The sequence below is a fragment of the Rhinoraja longicauda genome, chromosome 43 (genome assembly GCF_053455715.1).
Source record: "Rhinoraja longicauda isolate Sanriku21f chromosome 43, sRhiLon1.1, whole genome shotgun sequence".
NCBI classification, from domain to species: Eukaryota; Metazoa; Chordata; class Chondrichthyes; order Rajiformes; family Arhynchobatidae; genus Rhinoraja; species Rhinoraja longicauda.
In genome coordinates this window covers 8890487-8910200 of record NC_135995.1, presented here as the reverse complement: position 1 = coordinate 8910200, position 19714 = coordinate 8890487, and the positions used below count along the sequence as shown (strand labels likewise).

The 19714-nt window shown below is 46.7% G+C and overlaps 3 protein-coding genes across 3 annotated transcripts in view; 1 reads left to right on the top strand and 2 right to left on the bottom strand.

The window, feature by feature from the left end:
- Positions 1–4289: 4289 nt before the first annotated feature.
- Positions 4290–6386, bottom strand: LOC144612245 (E3 ubiquitin-protein ligase TRIM39-like). The gene is made up of 2 exons (XM_078431804.1): positions 6283–6386; positions 4290–5207 (listed from the first exon to the last, which is right to left on the bottom strand). Exons 1-2 carry the CDS (start codon positions 6377–6379, stop codon positions 4672–4674), a joined length of 633 nt encoding a protein of 210 aa, XP_078287930.1. The 5' UTR covers positions 6380–6386; the 3' UTR covers positions 4290–4671.
- Positions 6387–6484: 98 nt separating this feature from the next.
- On the bottom strand, positions 6485–9525 carry LOC144612227 (zinc-binding protein A33-like). Its single transcript, XM_078431786.1, has 5 exons — positions 9484–9525; positions 9106–9399; positions 8920–9015; positions 6862–7095; positions 6485–6511 (listed from the first exon to the last, which is right to left on the bottom strand). The coding sequence occupies exons 1-5, from the start codon at positions 9523–9525 to the stop codon at positions 6485–6487; spliced, it is 693 nt and encodes a 230-aa protein (XP_078287912.1).
- Positions 9526–10338: 813 nt separating this feature from the next.
- Positions 10339–19714, top strand: part of LOC144612226 (zinc-binding protein A33-like) — a 45567-nt gene continuing 36191 nt past the window's right edge. Inside the window, exons 1-3 of the mRNA XM_078431784.1 lie at positions 10339–10390; positions 16954–17086; positions 17168–17309. Of these exons, the coding sequence (XP_078287910.1) occupies positions 10339–10390; positions 16954–17086; positions 17168–17309 (327 nt within the window). The remainder of the gene's footprint in view (positions 10391–16953; positions 17087–17167; positions 17310–19714) is intronic.

Genomic DNA, 19714 nt, shown 5'->3' with positions numbered 1-19714 from the left:
CAAACAAACCAACCTCCCTTCCATCGCCCCCTCATGCTGCCTCGGCGAGGCCAGCAGCCCAGACCGTCACGCACGCACAAACAAACCAACCTCCCTTCCATCGCCCCTGTCTACACTTCACGCTGCCTCGGGAAGGCCAGCACCATAATCATGGACCAGTCTCACCCCGGTCACCCCCTCTCCTCCCCTCTCCCATCGGGGCAAGAGGTACAGAAGTGTGGAGACGCACACCTCAATCTAACTCAACCCAACCCCACCCGACCCAACCCAACCCAACCCCACCCAACTCAACCCAACCCGACCCAACCCCACCCAACTCAACCTAACCCCACCCAACCCAACTCAACCCCACCCCAACCCCACTCAACCCAACCCAACCCAACCCCACCCAACCTAACCCAATCCCACCCAACCCAACTCAACCCAACCCCACCCAACCCCACTCAACCCAACCCAACCCAAACCAACCCAACCTAACCCAACCCCACCCAACCCCACTCAACACAACCCAACCCAAACCAACCCAACCTAACCCAACCCAACTCAATCCAACCCCACCCAACCCCACTCAACCCAACCCAAACCAACCCAACCCAACCCCACCCAACCTAACTCAACCCAACCCCACCCAACCCCACTCAACCCAACCCAATCCCACCCCAACCCCACCCAACCCAATCCCACCCAACCAACCCAACTCAACCCACCCCAACACAACTAAACTAGAAGTGTGGAGACGCCCACCTCCAGATTCAGGGGCAGTTTCTTCCCGGCTGTTATCAGGCAACTGAACCGTCCTCTCCCAAACTAGAGAGCGGTCCTGAACTCCCGTCTACCTCATTGGAGACCCTCGCACTATCTTTAATCGGTCTTGACCTTGCACTAAATGTTATTCCCCTTTATCCTGTATTTGTACACTGTGGACAGCTCGATTGTAATCGTGTGCAGTCTTTCCACTGACTGGATAGCACGCAGCGACAAAGCTTTTCACTGTACCTCGGTACACGGGATCATAAACTCAACTCTCCCACCCCCCTCTGTCTCAAAGCAAACTCAATGCTAGCATTTATTTCAAGAGGGCTTGCGTACAAACCACAGGGATGTGATGCTGGTGCTCTACAAGGCGCTGGTCAGGCCACATTTGGAGTATTGTGGGCAGTTCTGGGCCCCATATCTGAGGAAGGATGTGCTGGCTCTGGAGAGGGTCCAGAGGAGGTTTACAAGAACCATCCCAGGAACGAGTGGGTTAACCTTCTACGACAAGCGTTTGTCGGCACTGGGCCTGAACTCGCTGGAGTTTAGAAGAATGGGAGAGGGGGGGACTTCATTGAAACTTCACGGACTAGTGAGCGGCCTGGATAGAGTGGACGTGGAGAGGATGTTTCCACTAGTGGGAGAGTCTCGGACCAGCGGGCACGGCCTCAGGATTAAAGGACGTTCCTTTGGGAAGGAGATGAGGGGGAATTTCTTTAGCCAGAGGGTAGTGAATCTGTGGGATTCTTTGCCACTGATGGCCGTGGAGGCCACAAGTCAGTGGAGATATTTCAGGCAGAGATGGATAGATTGTTGATCAGTGCAGGTGTCAGGGGTTACGGGGAGAAGGGGGGAGAATGGGGTTAGGAGGGAGAGATGGGTCAGCCATCAGTGAATGGCAGAGTGCACACGATGGGCCGAGTGGCCTCATTCTGCTCCAATAACTTGTGAATTTGTAAACTAAACGATTCTCTCTCTCTCTCTGTCTCTCTCTCTCTCTCTCTCTCTCTCTCTGTCCCTCTGTCATTCTCTGTCTCTCTGTCTCTCTCTCTCCCTCCCCCCTTTTATGTCTCTTTCTGTCTCTCCCTCTGTCTCTCCCTCTCTCTCACTCTGTCTCTGTCTCTCTGTCCCTCTCTTACTCTCTGTCTCTCTTTCTGTCTCTCTTTCTGTCTCTTTCTCTCTCTCTCACTGTCTCTATCTCTCTCTCTCTCTTTCTCTCTGTATCTCTCTCGGTCTCTCTTTTTCTCTGCCCCTCTGTCTCTCTCTCTACTTTCTCTCTCTCTCTCTCTCTCTCTGTCCCTCTCTCACTCTCTCTGTCTCTCTCTCTGTCTCTCACTGTCTCTCTTTCTCCCTGTATCCCTCTCTGTCTCTGCCTTGTCCCTCAAAGCTCGTGATCTCTGGGATTTTTGGTGACGTTCCCGTGAGTAGATGGTGGACAACGAGAGATCGATTGCCGTCATTGAAGATCACGAGAACTTCCTCACGATGAATCGTGTGGAAGCATTCCTTCAATGGGAGATCAAATCATTTGGAGTAAGATCCCTCTATGCTCTGCAACACTCCCTGTCTACCTGGAAACTGTGTACCTGCGCTCCTAGACCCCTCTCTGCTGTACAACACTCCCTGTCTACCTGGGAACTGTGTACCTGCGCTCCTAGATCCCTCTCTGCTCTACAACACTCCCTGTCTACCTGTGACGCCACTTTCAGTGGAACTGCACCCTCTCCCAGTTGCTGAAACTCTCTAACTATTTCCACACAGAGGGTGGTGGGCCTTATAGAGGTGTACAAAATCGCGAGGGGAATAGATCGGGTAGACGCACAGAGTCTCTTGCCCAGGGTACGGGAATCGAGGTCCAGAGGACATGGGTTCAAGGTGAAGGGGGAAAGATTGAATAGGAACCTGAGGGGCTACCTTTCCACACAGAGGGTGGTGGGTGTATGGAACGAGCTGCCGGAGGAGGTAGTTGAGGCTGGGACTATCACAACACTTGGACAGGTACATGGGTAGGACAGGTTTGGAGGTATATGGGCCAAACGCGGGCAAGTGGGACTAGTGTAGATGGGGCATGATGGTTGGTGTGGGCAGGTGTGACTAGTGTAGATGGGGCATGTTGGTCGGTGTGGGCAGGTGTGACTAGTGTAGATGGGGCATGATGGGCGGTGTGGGCAGGTGGGACCAGTGTAGATGGGTCATGTTGGTCGGTGTGGGCAGGTGGGACCAGTGTAGATGGGGCATGTTGGTCGGTGTGGGCAGGTGTGACTAGTGTAGATGGGGCATGATGGGCGGTGTGGGCAGGTGGGACCAGTGTAGATGGGTCATGTTGGTCGGTGTGGGCAGGTGGGACCAGTGTAGATGGGGCATGTTGGTCGGTGTGGGCAGGTGTGACTATTGTAGATGGGGCATGATGGGCGGTGTGGGCAGGTGGGACCAGTGTAGATGGGTCATGTTGGTCGGTGTGGGCAGGTGGGACCAGTGTAGATGGGGCATGTTGGTCGGTGTGAGCAGGTGGGACTAGTGTAGATGGGGCATGTTGGTCGGTGTGGGCAGGTGGGACTAGTGTAGATGGGGCATGTTGGCAACATCCAATCTACCCGATCTATTCCCCTCTCACACCTCCTTGCTATTGAGGCAGTGCAGAGTAGGTTCACCAGGTTAATCCCCGGGATGGCGGGACTGTCGTACGAGGAAAACTTGGAAAGGCTAGGCTTGTGTTTCACTGGAGTTTAGAAGGACGAGAGAGGGATCTTATAGAGACGTGGAAAATTATAAAAAGTACTGGACAAGCTAGGTGCAGGAAACATGTTCCCAATGTTGGGCGAGTCCAAAACCAGGGGCCACACAGTCTAAGAATAAAGGGGAGGGCGTTTAAAACTGAGGTGAGGAGGAACGTTTGCAGTTGTGAATGTGTGGGATTCTCTGCCACAGAGGGCAGCGGAGGCCGATTCGCCGGATGGGTTTAAGAAAGAGTTAGATAGAGCTCGAGGGGCTAGTGGAATCAAGGGATATGGGGAGAAGGCAGGCACAGGTTACTGATTGTGGACGATCAGCCGTGATCACAATGAATGGCGGTGCGTACAGGCTGGAAGGGCCGAAAGGCCTCCTCCTGCACCTGTTGTCTGTGTAACACATTCGTAGTGTAGGAAAATAACTGCACATGCTGGTAGAAATCGAAGGTATCACAAAATGCTGGAGTAACTCAGCGGGTCAGGCAGCATCTAGGGGAGAGGGAATGGGTGACGTTTCAGTCGAGACCTTCAGACTGAACCCTTCAGACCCATCTTCAGAAGGGTCTCGACCCGAAAAGTCACCCATTTCCTCTTTCCACAGATGCTGCCCGACCCGATGAGTTACTCCAGCACTCTGTGTGTCTTTTTCCTTTTGTAAACCCAGTATCCACGGATCCTCGCGTCTGCTGTTTGAAGAGATCTCTGTACCGTGACGCGGGGACGCGGAGAGAACTCAAACATGGGTTATTTTTTTAAAGACTTTATTAAACGTCAAGTTAAAGGTGAAGAGTTACAAACGTGAGCGGAGCCACGGCGGGTGATGTGCGCGCCGGCGGGTCGCAGACTGGAGCCCGCGATGTTGTAATGAGGTGTTGCATTTTGTGACGTGGAACAAGGGCAGGACACACACAGTGAACGGTAGTCCTCTGGGGAGTGTCGTAGAGCAGAGGGATCTAGGGGTTCAGGGGCATGGTTCCTTGAAGGTCGAGTCGCAGGTGGATAAGGCGGTCAAAAATGCTTTTGGCACATTGGCCTTCATCAGTCAGAGTATTGAGGAAGGAAGTTGGGAGGTCGTGTTGCAGTTTGGGGATTAAATGGGAGCCGTTCAGCGCCGACCTGTTGTTCATCGGGTTTCTGCCCCACAGCCCCTGAGCCCCGCTCCTGACGCCGGTCCCGGAACCCGACCCTTTTACACACCCGGAGCGGAACCGGAGCAGATTCTCAGCCACTCTTCTTCATCCCAATAAGTCGCGAAGAAAGGATAAAGTTTCTCCGTGAATTTATTCCCAGTGAAGGTGTGGAGATGGGACTTGGTGGCCGCGTCGTAAAATGAAACTGTCCCGGACTCGTAACTGAGATAAACTCCCACCCTCCCGGGGATGGGACGGGCGGGGAGACGGGTCGGAGGGGAGGTGAGTGCTTCAAACCTGTCATCCTCCCGCCAGATGCTCCAGACTCCAGTCTCCGGGGTCTGTGGGACCCCTCCCTTCCTCTCCACAGACTCTGCGGCGACTCCCAGACTCCATTCCTCACTCCCCGCCACCTCCACCTCCCAGTAATGTCTCCCCGATGTGAACCCCTCCGATCCCAGCACACACGGACTGTCTGTAAACCTCATCCAGGTGTCAGGGAGACTATTCTTGATCCAGGTCCACCTCACCCTCTTCCGATCCTCAGACACCTCGAGCTCCGGACCCGCTGTTTTCACATCCAGGGTGACGGAGACTGGGGGGAGAAGCAGAGAATCAGAGAGTCCCCGGGGGGGGGGGGGGGGTCGGGGGGAGACTCGGGCAGCGCGGCCCCGGGACCGGGGGAGAGGCCGTTCGGCTTCAGGCACAGGCGGGCGGACAACTGAAACCCCCCCCCGCCCGGGGCTTCACCCACAACCACATCGGGGGGGGGGACAACAGACATCTCCCCCGGAGTTTTTAATCCGGGGATGGCGAGGGGAATTTCGTGAGGTGGGGGAGGGAGGACGGGTGCGGAGAGTGAGGAGGATTGCGAGATTGCGGTGGTGAAGGAGAAACGAAGGGGGGAGGCTACACACATATGGAGGCAGATCGGAACAAGAGGATATTGAGGTTAGCGGTAATTTGAGGTTGTTAAAGAGGAGGTAGAAGTGCGTGGTGGGGTCGTCATGATCACAGTGAAAGGGGGCAGACACGTGGGGCCAGATGACCTGCCCCTGTTTCTTTGAGTGGAGGGTGAGAGAGAGAGGGAGGGTGGCTTGGACCATGGAAGGAAGCAGAGGTTGAATGATCGGGTGTTGGACAGAATGGGTGGAGACTTGTGGTTGTGGAGTCGTTGAAAGAGAGCGGATTCACGGGTGGATTTGATGGGTGGGTACAACTAACACACTGATCTCATTGTGAACCAATATATGAACTTCACTGAGGGACTTGACAATGTTCCGCGTGCAAGGCTGGTCCAGAAAGCGAAGGCAGGTGGGACCCAAGACGAGTTGGTAAAATGGACCCATAATTGGCTTGGTGGTTGGAGGTGGAAGGTAGCGGTAGAAGGATGATTTTTCTGCCTGGAGGTCTGTTACTGGTGGTGTGTATCACAGATCGATGCTGCAACCTTTGCTGTTTATTTTATATTTTCATGGCTTGGATGTGAATGCAGGAGGTGTGTATAGTACGTTTGTGGAGACTGGGAAATGTTATGGGTTGCGAGGATGTCTGTCAAAGTTTGCAACATGATCTCGGCTGGATCATCAAAACATTTTCATGCGTGGATATCAATTCTGGAGAACGCAGTTTTCTTCAGACAAAGAGGTGTTAAGAGGTATCAGTTTTACCTCGCTTGATGATATTAGATGTTTCTCTCAATGCCATGTTGTAGAAAAAGGTGCGATCAAACGTTTCAATCGGCAACGCGTCATCTACCACCAACATTGGTTTGGCTTCATCACTAAACCTGCAAATATTTAATAGCTGGTTATAAACTGAGCATTTGAGCTGGGTTTTTTAAACGTACATTGTTTCAGTCAAAAGCATGTCCTACCTCGTCTTGCGACCAGCTACCTCCTGAAATAAATAAAACACAAATGTCAATAAACTGAGATGGATCGTCATGATCCCATCAGCGGGTATTTCGCCAAATTGCTACAAAAATCCCAAATGCAGTAAAGAGAACGTGGAATTCACAGGATGGCCTGAGGACAATATTGCAGATAAATTTAAGTTGAAGTGGGATGAATACATGAGGATTCCTGGAATTTGGGGCATTGTTGTCGGATGTGGTGAGTAGTTGGAACAGACGGAACATTGACCCAGTTCTGAACTACTGGTAAATGCGGCGTTTATTTCAGAAGTTGAACCCACCATTTTTCAGAATGTACACTTTCACTTCGCCAAACTGTAGTGTAACCCCTCACCTTCAGAAATATCACGCCGTCCTTGTGATCTATCTGTTCCTGTAACTTTGAGAGCTCCTCCTGAATGGACTTTAAATTCTCTTGAATCTCTTGAAGATTTTTCTCCATTGTTTTTACAATCTTCTTCTCTTCCTCCTGAATCTCTCCCAGTAAGCACTGCTCTTTCTCAGTGAGAATCTGGTGCAGTTCAGCAAACTGGGATGTGATCTGTGACTGAAGGTTGTGTGACTCTTCCTGTCAGATGAAAGTTCAAAATCAATATATTGTGTTCCCTCATGACATGGAATGTGACATTTGGCTAGTCAGTGTCGAGTCCTGCAGTGCAGACCAACATGTCCATGCTGGGCTCCGTACGTATCTACACTAATTCCATTTACAATAGACAATAGACAATAGGTGCAGGAGTAGGCCATTCAGCCCTTCGAGCCAGCACCGCCATTCAATGCCATCATGGCTGATCATTCTCAATCAGTACCCCGTTCCCGCCTTCTCCCCATACCCCCTCACTCCGCTATCCTTAAGAGCTCTATCCAGCTCTCTCTTGAAAGCATCCAATGAACTGGCCTCCACTGCCTTCTGAGGCAGAGAAATCCACACCTTCACCACTCTCTGACTGAAAAAGTTCTTCCTCATCTCCGTTCGAAATGGCCTACCCCTTATTCTTAAACTGTGGCCCCTTGTTCTGGACTCCCCCAACATTGGGAACATGTTTCCTGCCTCTAATGTGTCCAATCCCCTAATTATCTTATATGTTTCAATAAGATCCCCCCTCATCCTTCTAAATTCCAGTGTATACAAGCCTAATTGCTCCAGCCTTTCAACATACGACAGTCCCGCCATTCCGGGAATTAACCTAGTGAACCTACGCTGCACGCCCTCAATAGCAAGAATATCCTTCCTCAAATTTGGAGACCAAAACTGCACACAGTACTCCAGGTGCGGTCTCACCAGGGCCCGGTACAACTGTAGAAGGACCTCTTTGCTCCTATACTCAACTCCTCTTGTTATGAAGGCCAACATTCCATTGGCTTTCTTCACTGCCTGCTGTACCTGCATGCTTCCTTTCAGTGACTGATGCACTAGGACACCCAGATCTCGTTGAACATCCCCTCTTCCTAACTTGACACCATTCAGATAATAATCTGCCTTTCTATTCTTACTTCCAAAGTGAATAACCTCACACTTATCTACATTAAACTGCATCTGCCATGTATCCGCCCACTCACACAACCTGTCCATGTCACCCTGCAGCCTTATTGCATCTTCCTCACAATTCACACTATCCCCCAGTTTAGTATCATCTGCAAATTTGCTAATGGTACTTTTAATCCCGTTTTACATCTATTTAATCCATTGCTTTCATTACCTTGGCAATTCAAGAGCTCGGCTTAATATGACTGAAATAGTTGGTGAAAGTAATGTACAAGCACATCATTCCCATTTCCCCAGTACAATTCCCTGCAACCTGTTCCATTTCATGTGTCCATTAACCCTCATTGGACAGAACCACGTCACCAGGACTAGCAGACAGCAGCACCACTTTTAATGACAGACTTCACAGATTCATACAGCAAGGGGTGTTAGATACCGACCAAGACGTCCCACCTGCGCTATTTCCACCTGTCCGCATTTGCCCCAGATAGTTCTAAAACTTTTTCCTCCAGGAATTTGTTCAATGACGTTTAAACTGTTGTTATGGTACCTGACTCAACTACCTTCTCTGGCAGCTCATTCCGTATACCCACTACCAAAGTTGCCCTTAATGTTCGTATTAAATCTGTTCCCTCACACCTTAAACCCATGCCCTCGCACTCTCGACGCCCTACTCAGGGTAACGGACTGAGTATTCACCCGAACATTTCGTTTCATGATATTATACACGTGCAATAGATCATCATTCAGACTTCTGCGCTCCATTTGGTAAAGTCCTTGCCTGTCCAACCTCTCCCAATAGCTCGGGCCCTCGACCACTGAGCTCTACACAGGTGCCCACTTATTACACACAACAGAGGGATTAAATCTACACAAAAACCTTAAATCAATAAGACAAAGCCTCACCTGAACTCCAGAAATGTTCATTTCCTGTCGCCACTCCATGGACTCGATGTCTGATTTCTTTTTTGTGAGAGATTCGAAAGATGATTCCACCTGATCCTGGGGTTGGGTTTCAGATCAGAGAATAAACATGTCAGACAATAAAGAATAGATTACACAATGATGTCATCAAAAACGATTTGCTTTTACCTTGTAGATTTCAACAGCTTCATCTACCGGCATGAAGCTGTGATACTTGTGTTCCCGCCCAGCTGCACAAACCAGGCAGATCAGCTTCTTATCAGTCTCACAAAACAGATTCAGTTCTTCCTGATGTTTCTCGCAGTGAAGTTTACTTTTCTTCTCTGGAATTATTTTCCGATTCAGGCTCAGTGTTCGAGCTTTCTCAGCCAGTCTAACTAAGGCCCGATTCACCCTCAGGGTGCGGACTGTAAACTCCTCTCTACATTCCGGGCAGGCGTTTCTCTCCTCCCTGTCCCAACTCTGTGTGATACAGGAGCGGCAGAAGTTGTGCCCGCACTCCAGTGTAACCGGATCGGTGAAGAAATCCAGGCAGATGGGACAAACTGCCTCCTCGGTCCAACTCTCGACCGAGTCATTCGCAGCCATTGTAACTCCGCCACTTCCTGGTTCAGTGTTTCCCACTGCGCGCGCTGCCGTCTCGGGCAATGACCTTATTTGTCTGCAAGTGTTCAGTGTGAAGGTGTCCTGGCCACTTCCAACTAATCACTCGAGGGAGGGGTCAGTTAGACATTAAACCGGCCTGAATATAGACGAAAGCGGAGAGATTGCCCTGGGATTGTGTAAGGCAGGACAGAAAGGGACAGGGACCAGCGCTAAGGAGGTGTAACTGAGGAGGCGTTGCACCTGTTGGGCAGTGGAACCCGCCGCCCGCATCTCCGTTCACAGCCCGGGATCAGGATGGAAATAATATTATTAAAACATATTTTAATCCACATCAGTTCACTCGTCTCTCGCGCTCCAGTCTTCAGGTGCATCTATATTTGGGTAAGCCGTGCATCATTTCATATTAAGGATGTCCAGTGTGGACTAATGTGTTTAGTTTTGTTCACTCTGCTGTTTGAAGAATGTGGATACATTGGAAAGGATGTAGAGATACTTATGAGGACGTTGCCAGGGTCTGAGGGCCTCACTGTAGGGAGAGATTGGGCAGACTAGGACCTTATTCCTTGGAGCGCAGGAGGATGAGGGGTGATCTTATAAAGGTGTGTGAGATCGTGACGGGAATAATCCCGGTTTTGGACATGGTTATTAACTGAAGGGCCGCAATCCCACAGGAACTGGTGAACTGCTGAGAGCGGCGCGGTCACTCTGCAAACCAGCGGGACAGTCCGGCTTCCGTCTTTCTTTCTCTCTTTCTTACATTCGTTCCTTCCCTAAACTCAAATTAACACATTTCCCATGCGGGAGATCGTGCACATACAAGCCGGCCGATGTGGCAACCAGATCGGAGGCAAGGTAATTATTGTATCCGAGACTTCTATTGTTGTAATTTTTTAAAATCCCCGGCGGTTTGCATATTAGGCTACTAAATTACATATTAGGCAACTAAATTTATGTCAGCTCTTCGTCTCCAAGAAGCCCTTCTTGCTTAAGTCCATACTCCGCCACCTCCAGTTTAAATTCCATTTGGAATATTTTGGAGGACCAAGAAATAAGAACTCGAGGCATCAACTAGAGGTTGGGGTGCGGTGGCGAGGCACCGATTTAATTATCGAACAAGGAATCCAGTGGCACAATCCAGGGACACAATGTAAATTATTTTTCCGCACCTTAAATACAGTTAATCGCCTCGAATACTTGAAAAAAATAAACTGTCTGAAAAAAGATGAGCGCAACACTCTTATTTTGTTAAAGATCCAACTCGGTTGACGATCAAATGTCCTTGGAAATGGCCGAGCGATCTACTCAGAGGGCAATTAGTGATGTGCAATAAATGCTGTTCGTGCCGCGACATCTACGTCCTGAGAAATTGATCACCGACTTACATTAATTCCTTAATAAGAAGGCTATGTTTTATTTATTAAGAACAGCCTTGTATTAACTCACGAAGCTGATGAAAAGCAATGCAAATAATAGCACAATGTATTACTCAATTTATTCAACCAGGTAGATCTTGCGGACTCTCCTTTTCATTTCTCTCGTCATACCGGATTGTGTTTCAGTCACCGCCACCGTCCTTTTATTCCAATAGACATGATACATATTCTAGAATAGATCTATTTTTGATTTCAGCTCAATTAAGGGGTAGAATAATACAAATAGATTATAAGGCTAGATTGTGATCTGATCATTCACCATTATTAATGAAAATTACGATGCCAGATAAAGAACAGTCAGTATATAGATGGAGACTCAACTCTTTACTATTGAAAAGGCAAGACTTTTGTGATTTTATTCGAGGACAAATTGGATTATTTTTGGAAACAAATTTAAATTCAGTTAATGATAAATTTATTGTATGGGATGCAATGAAGGCTTATTTGAGAGGCCAAATTATAAGCTACTCGTCTAAGATAAAGAAAAACTATAGGAAGGAATCTGAAAGATTAGAAAAAGAAATCACCGTACTAGAAAAAGACTAACATAAAGCTTCTTCAGATATAAAAAAAATACAACTTGCAAATAAAAAATTTCAATACAATACTTTACATACTTACAGAACAGAAAAACTAATATTACGAACTAACCAAAGATATTATGAATTAGGAGCAAGAGCGCACAAGGTATTGGCATGGCAACTGAAAGAAGAACAAATATTAAGAACAATAAATTCAATTAGAACAGATCAAAACATTATTACTTATAAACCTAGAGAAATCAATGAGGTATTTAAGCAATTCTACACTAATCTGTATCATTCTGAATCTGAAAAGGATGAATTTAAGATAAATAATTTTTTATCCAAGATACAATTACCAACAATCTCTAATGAGGAGCAGATGGGACTAAATGCCTCCTTTACTTTGAGAGAAGTGGAGGAAGTATTACATTCTTTACCAAGTAATAAATCACCAGGGGAAGATGGTTTCCCGCCTGAGTTCTATAAAAAAATTTAAGATTTGTTTGGTACCAGTATTTATGGAAGTGATACATCAAGCGGAAAAAACTTCTACATTACCAGAATCCTTCTCAATGGCAATTATAATCGTAATTCCAAAAAAAGGGAAAGACCCTTTAAAAGCATCTTCTTATAGACCAATATCATTGTTGAATGCAGATTATAAAATAGTTGCTAAGCTTTTGGCAAGGAGATTGGCAGAATTTTTACCTAAGCTGTTTAAAGAGGACCAAACTGGATTTGTCAAAAAAAGATTATCTGATAATGTAGCAAGATTTATAAGTATTTTACATTTAGCACAGAAAAGAAAGGAATGAAGTGTAGCAGTTGCTTTAGATGCTGAAAAGGCGTTTGACAGGTTAGAATGGGATTTTTTATTTAAAGTATTAGAAAAGTATGGATTGGGAAATGGTTTCATTAACTGGGTAAAAGCCCTTTATAAACAACCTAAAGCCAAAGTGGTGACAAATGGCCAATCTTCTCAATCATTTAATTTGGAAAGATCTAGTAGACAGGGATGTCCCTTGTCACCAGCTTTATTTGTATTGGTTATTGAACCTCTGGCAGAACTAATAAGATCAGATTTAGACATTGAAGGATTTAAAGTTAATCAGGAAAATCACAAAATTACTTTATTTGCAGATGATGTTTTAATTTGTCTTACTAGACCATTGGAATCCTTAAGAAAATTATATTTCAGACTGGAAGAATACGGGAAAGTATCAGGATACAAAATTAATAAAGATAAAACTGAAATAATGCCTCTTTTTGAAGGTAATTATGATCAATGTAAAAGCGAAAGTCAGTTTAAATGGCAAAAAGAAGGCATGGTATCTAGGGGTTAAAGTAGATAATAAGTTAAATAATCTGTATAAACTAAATTATAAACCACTAATTAAAAAAATAGATGAGGACTTGAAGAAATGAATGAATCTTCCAATTACATTGCTAGGGAGACTGAACTGTATTAAGATGAATATTTTTCCGAGGATACAATATTTATTCCAAACACTGCCTATACCTTTACCAAATAAAATTTTTCAAGAATTGAATAAAATTGTGTGAAATTTTGTTTGGAAAGGTAAAATGCCAAAAGTGTCTATGGAAAAATTGACATGGAAATTTGAATTAAGTGGATTGCAATTACCAAATTTTAAAAATTACTATTTGGCAGCACAAATGAGTTTTATTTCATCCTTTTATCAAGAGGGTAGAAAAACAGCATGGGTTAAAATTGAGATGGATAAAATAAAAGAACTATGCCCAGAAGAATTTATCTATAAATGGGAAGCGAACCTATTAGTTAAGGATCAAGAGTCACCTTTGCTAACAAATTTAATTAATATATTGTTGAAAACAGTTAAAGCTAATGATAAAAGATTTTTTCTAACAGCTAAAACTCCATTAGTAAAAAATAGACTACTGCCGTTTGCTTGGAATAATCAAATATTACAAGTCTGGGAACAGAAGGGTATTAAACATATAGGAGATTGCTATGAAGGAAATAATTTTTTGACATTTTCTCAATTGAGAAACAAATATCAAATTCCAGGGAATAGTATTTTTTTCTATTATCAATTACAATCTTTTTTAAGGGAAAAGTTAGGTAATTCAATGTTTTTATTTCAAATTAAAGGAATTGAATCCCTGATTCAGGGCAAGGGAACTAAAAAAAATTATATCTTCAATGTATAAATTGTTACAAAAATCTAGTCCAAAGATAGGAATTCAAAAATCAAGACAAATATTAGCATTGATGAACCAAGTTGGGAAAGATTATGTTTAGAAAGTATGAAAAATACTATTAATGTGAGATATTGTTTTGTACAATATAATTTTTTACATCAATTACATTTAACTCCGAAAAAATTAAACAATTTAAATCCAAATTTACCTGGAATTTGTTTTAGATGCAACCAGGATGTGGGTACTTTTTTACACTCCACATGGGCATGTCCGAAGGTAACTCCTTTTTGGAAAGCCCTAAAAAACTTTTTGGAACAATTGATGAAAAAGACCATACCATTGGATTCAAGGTTGTTTTTACTGGGAGATACTAAAGGAATATTACCAAGATTAATTTTAGATAAATATCAGGAAAGATTTCTCAAAATAGCAATAGCAATAGCAAAAAAATGTGTGGCGGTCACTTGGAAAGATCACAATGAAATAAGAATTGCAAGATGGTTTGCAGAAATGTGTAGTTGTATCCCATTAGAAAAAGCTACTTATAATCTGAGAAATAAATATGATTTCTTTTTGAAACTTTGGAACCCATTCACTTTAAAACTAGGATTAAGAATTGGAAATATTTAATTTTAGGATTGTTTTGATACCCTTAAAAAGAATTTAATAAGAAATTAGCCGGAAGTGTTTCCTTCCTGTCTCCAGGTTTCTTTCTTTCTTCTTTCTTTCTTTCTTTCCTTTTTTTATATTTTTTATTTCTTTATCTTTCTTCCTCTCCTTTTTCCTCTTTTTTCTAACTGGGGGGTGGGGGGAGGGGGGTTGTGGGTGGGGAGATAATACAGAACAATACAGGTATAATCGAATTTAAAATGTCTAATCGAATTTATAATGTAGGTACCATCGCGTACTATGAGTTCGTACATGTATTTGTTTTGTTAAAATTTAAATAAAATAAAAATTTAAAAAGGATAGCGGAGTCAGGGGTTATGGGGAGAAGGCAGGAAAGGGGTACTGATTTTTTTTTTTTTTAATTAAAATTTTTATTTAAATTTTAACAAAACAAATACATGTATGAACTCATAGTACGCGATGGTACCTACATCATAAATTGGATTAGACATTTTAAATTCGATTATACCTGGTACTGATTGAGAATGTACGAGCCTGTACGCACCACCATTCAATGTGATCATGGCTGATCATTCTCAATCAGTACCCCGTACCTGCCTTCTCCCCATACCCCCTGACTCCACTATCCTTAAGAGCTCTATCTAGCTCTCTCTTGAATGCATTCAGAGAATTGGCCTCCACTGCCTTCTGCGTCAGAGAATTCCACAGATCCCTACAGGTCCCTACTCTGGGGATGAGGGGGATTCTTGTTGAGGTGTATAAAACCAAGAGGGGCGTTGTTATTGTGGATGGTCACAGGCCTTTTCCCCAGGGTGTGGTGGTCTTAAACAAGAGTGTAGACGCAATAAGCTGGAGCAACTCAGCGGGTCAGGCAGCATCTGTGGAGAACATTGATAGGTGACGTTTCACAGAGTGCTGGAGTAACTCAGCGGGTCAGGCAGCATCTGTGGAGAACATGGATAGGTGACGTCTCACAGAGTGCTGGAGTAACTCAGCGGGTCAGGCAGCTTCTGTGGAGAAAAGGAATAGATGATGTTTTGAGCCGAGAACCTTCTTCAGACTGACTCTCGTATCCATAACCCTCCCTGCAGCTTCACATTTCACTACTCTCCTCACCTGACCCCCTTTCTGACTCCTTTCACCTTTAGCCTCACCTTTTCATGAATGAATGAATAAGTTGATGAATGAATGAATGAATAAGTTTATTGGCCAAGTATGTGCACATTCAAGGAATGTGCCTTGGTGCCCCGCTCACAAATGACAACACAAACACACAGTTACTGGGATAAGGGGGGGGGGGGGTCAGGTTCAATGGGAATGTGAGGGGCAATGTTTTCTGAGGGTGGTGAAGCAGGCAGGTACAATGACATAGAAACATAGAAACATAGAAAATAGGTGCAGGAGTAGGCCATTTGGCCCTTCGAGCTTGCACCGCCATTCAATATGATCATGGCTGATCATCCAGCTCAGTAACCTGTACCTGCCTTCTCTCCATACCCCCTGATCCCTTTAGCCACAAGGCCACATCTAACTCCCTCTTAAATATAGCCAATGAACTGGCCTCAACTACCTTCTGTGGCAGAGAATTCCACAGACTCACCACTCTCTGTGTGAAGAAATGTTTTCTCATCTCGGTCCTAAAAGACTTCCCCCTTATCCTTAAGCTGTGACCCCTGGTTCTGGACTTCCCCCAACATCGGGAACAATCTTCCCGCATCTAGCCTCTCCAACCCCTTAAGAATTTTATATGTTTCTATAAGATCCCCCTTCAGTCTTCTCAATTCCAGCGAGTATAAGCCCAGTCTATCCAGTGTTTCTTCATATGAAAGTCCTGCCATCCCAGGGATCAATCTGGTGAACCTTCTCTGTACTCCCTCTAAGGCTAGAACGTCTTTCCTCAGATTAGGAGACCAAAACTGCACACAATTCTCCAGGTGCGGTCTCACCAAGGCCCTGTACAACTGCAGCAGAACCTCCCTGCTCCTATACTAAAATCCCCTCGCTATGAATGCCAACATACCATTGGCGTTCTTCACTGCCTACTGCACCTGCACGCTTGCTTTCAATGACTGGTGCACCATGACACCCAGGTCTCGTTGCATCTCCTTTTCCTAATTGGCCACCATTCAGGTAATACTCTGCTTTCCTGTTGTTGCCGCCAAAGTGGATAACCTCATATTTATCCACATTATCTTGCATCTGCCATGCATTTGCCCACTCGCCTAATCTATCCAAGTCACTCTGCAGCCTCCTAGCATCCCCCTCGCAGCTAACACTGTCACCCAGCTTCGTGTCATCCGCAAACTTGCATTCAATTCCCTCGTCCAAATCATTAATATATATTGTAAATAACTGGGGTCGCAGCACTGAGCCTTGCGGTACCCCACTAGTCACTGCCTGCCATTCCGAAAAGGACCCGTTTATTCCTACTCTTTGCTTCCTGTCCGCCAACCAATTTTCTCTATCCACCTCATCACTGAACCCCCAATACCGTGTGCTTTAAGTTTGTACCCCAATCTCCTATGTGGGACCTTGTCGAAGGCCTTCTGGAGGTCCAGATATAACACGTCGACTGGTTCTCCCTTATCCACTCTACTGGTTACATCCTCGAAAAATTCTATGACCTTGTTGTGTTACAGGTCTCCACACTGCGGCTCTGTGCGGTACAAGAACGTCGGCCACCGTGGGCTCGGTCACCACTGTCCCCGTGGGTGGGACAGTGAGGTTTCCCGTCCAGCCCCACAACCACGAGAAGATCAGGGTGGCGATGTGGCGTGTCCGTCCCGTCCTGCCGATCCTGGATTGGAAGTCTTATAGCCCGGAGAGTCCGTCCTGAATCCGCCCGCCCTACAGGGACATAGTCCACTTCCGACTGGACGGTGTCATCGAGCTGTGGGCCGTGGGTCTCGGTGACCAGGGGACCTACGAGATAGAGACAAACTACTATGGCAGGGAGCTGAGGAACCACGACGTGGAGCACTTTGAGCTGCGCGTGGTCGGCGAGTAGCGGCGTGGAGAGTTGCACAGTACCCAGACTGGCCCTTCGGCCCATGCTGACCCGGTGGGTAATTCTGGCCTAGTCCCACCGGCCTGCACACGGCACTCTCCGTGAATGAATACTTCCTTGTCACATCTGTCAAGGCGCAGTGATATATATATTGTTTTCTTGTTCACACGCAAGGTATGCAAAGAATCGCCACTTAAAGGGCGCCGGAAAAGTTACAAATGATTCAATTTTACACAAACCATTATTGACACATTCCATCTGAGCTCCCCCTTAGTTCAAGGCGGTGCCCCCATGGTCAACAGACCCCAGAAAACAGCACAGGAATAATGTTTGTACCGAACATGATGCCAATGCAAACTGATCCCCCCTGCCTGAACATGATCCCTCTCCCTCCATTCCAGCATTTCTCAGCAGAACCCTGGAAATAATTTTCATGTCTCAGGGAACCTCCACATAAATTTATTATATATCTTTATTAATCTCTTTCTTAATTAATTAATCTATATACAAAAACTCTTCGAAGGTATTTATTCACAAAATGCTGGAGTAACTCAGCAGGTCAGGCAGCATCTCGGGAGAGAAGGAATGGGTGACGTTTCGGGTCGAGACCGTTCCTTCTCTCCCGAGATGCTGCCTGACCTGCTGAGGGGTCGGCCATTTAGAACTGAGAGGAGGAAAAACTTTTTCAGTCAGAAAGTTGTGAATCTGTGGAATTCTCTGCCTCAGAAGGCAGTGGAGGCCAATTCTCTGAATGCATTCAAGAGAGAGCTAGATAGAGCTCTTAAGGATAGCGGAGTCAGGGGGTATGGGGAGAAGGCAGGAACGGGGTACTGATTGAGAATGGCAAAAACAAGGAGGCAGATTATTTTCTCAATGGTGTTAGGTCAGGGAAGGAAGGGGGAGGTGCAGCGAGACCTGGGTGTCCTTGTACACCAGTCACTGAAAGTTGGCGTGCAGGTACAGCAGGCAGTGAAGAAAGCTAATGGCCTTCATAACAAGAGGATTTGAGTAAGGGGGTAAAGAGGTCCTTCTGCAGTTGTACAAGGCCCTGGTGAGACCACATCTGGAGTATTGTGTACAGTTTTGGTCTCCTAATTTGAGGAAGGACATCCTTGTAATTGAGGCAGTGCAGCGTAGGTTCCCGAGATTAATCCCTGGGATGGCGGGACTGACATATGAGGAAAGATTGGAAAGACTAGTGTACTCAATGGGCCAAGAGACAATAGGTGCAGGAGGAAGCCATTCGGCCCTTCGAGCCAGCACCGCCATTGAATATGATCATGCTGATCATTCTCAATCAGTACCCCGTTCCTGCCTTCTCCCCATACCCCCTGACTCCGCTATCCTTAAGAGCTCTATCTAGCTCTCTCTTGAATGCATTCAGAGAATTGGCCTCCACTGCCTTCTGAGGCAGAGAATTCCACAGATTCACAACTCTCTGACTGAAAAATGCTTTCCTCGTCTCCGTTCCAAATGGCCGACACTTTATTCGTAAACTGTGGCCCCTGGTTCTGGACTTCCCCCAACATTGGGAACACGTTTCCTGCCTCTAACGTGTCCTCCTGCCTCTAACGTGTCCAACCCCTTAATAATCTTATACGTTTCGATAAGATCTCCCGCTCATCCTTCTAAATTTCAGTGTACAAGCCTAGCCGATAGGGCCCTGTTTCCGCGCGTGTGTCTCTAAGCGAAGCTCCATTTTTCACGGCTGTGTGGGGTCTGTCTCCTCCAGGGTCCAGGTGTCGTTGGGTGATCATTCCCCACCGTGATCCTTCTCGTCCTAGCCGTACTGGGAGTCTGGGCATCGTATCTCTGCAGCAACCCCCACACCTTGCCGTGAGTATCCCCGTCTCCCCTCTCTGTCCGCGCCCCTCCCCCCTCGTCGCCCCACCCTCCCCCACATCTCCGTCCCGTCCCCTCTCTCCGTCCCGTTCTCCGCCCCCCTTCCTTTCCTTCCCCCCTCTCTCCGTCCTCCTCCCCACTCCCCTCTCGGTCGCCACCTCTCCTTCCCCCATCTCTCCCCCCCGTCTCCCTGCCCCTCCCCCCCCGTCCCCCTCCCCTCTCCCCCGGCAAGTGAATGGGATGGATGGACCGCGATGCCCAGTCACTACTCTCTCTCTCTCTCTCTCCCTCCCCTCTCTCTCCCTCCTCTCTCTCCCCCCTCCCTCTCCCCCCCTCTCTCTCTCCCCCTCTCTCTCTCCCCCCCTCTCTCTCCCCCCTCCCTCTCCCCCCCCTCTCTCTCTCCCTCTCTCTCTCCCCCCCTCTCTCTCCCCCGCCTCTCTCTCTCCCCCCCTCTCTCTCTCCCCTCTCTCTCCCTCTCTCCCCACCCCTTTCTCTCCCCCCTCTCTCTCTCTCGCAGGGATGAGGAGCGGGTGTTGTGGGACCGGGAGAGT

Coding starts and splice junctions, on each gene's coding strand:
- LOC144612245 (XM_078431804.1), bottom strand. CDS start 6,379: ATGTTGGTGGTAGATGACGCGTTGCCGATTGAAACGTTTGATCGCACC. Junction 5,208..6,282: donor ATCTAATATCATCAAGCGAG/GTAAAACTGATA, acceptor TTCTCCCCCCAG/TCTCCGTCACCCTGGATGTG.
- LOC144612227 (XM_078431786.1), bottom strand. CDS start 9,525: ATGGCTGCGAATGACTCGGTCGAGAGTTGGACCGAGGAGGCA. Junction 9,016..9,105: donor AAGCTGTTGAAATCTACAAG/GTAAAAGCAAAT, acceptor ACCCAACCCCAG/GATCAGGTGGAATCATCTTT. Junction 6,512..6,861: donor ACGGCGTGATATTTCTGAAG/GTGAGGGGTTAC, acceptor TATTTATTTCAG/GAGGTAGCTGGTCGCAAGAC.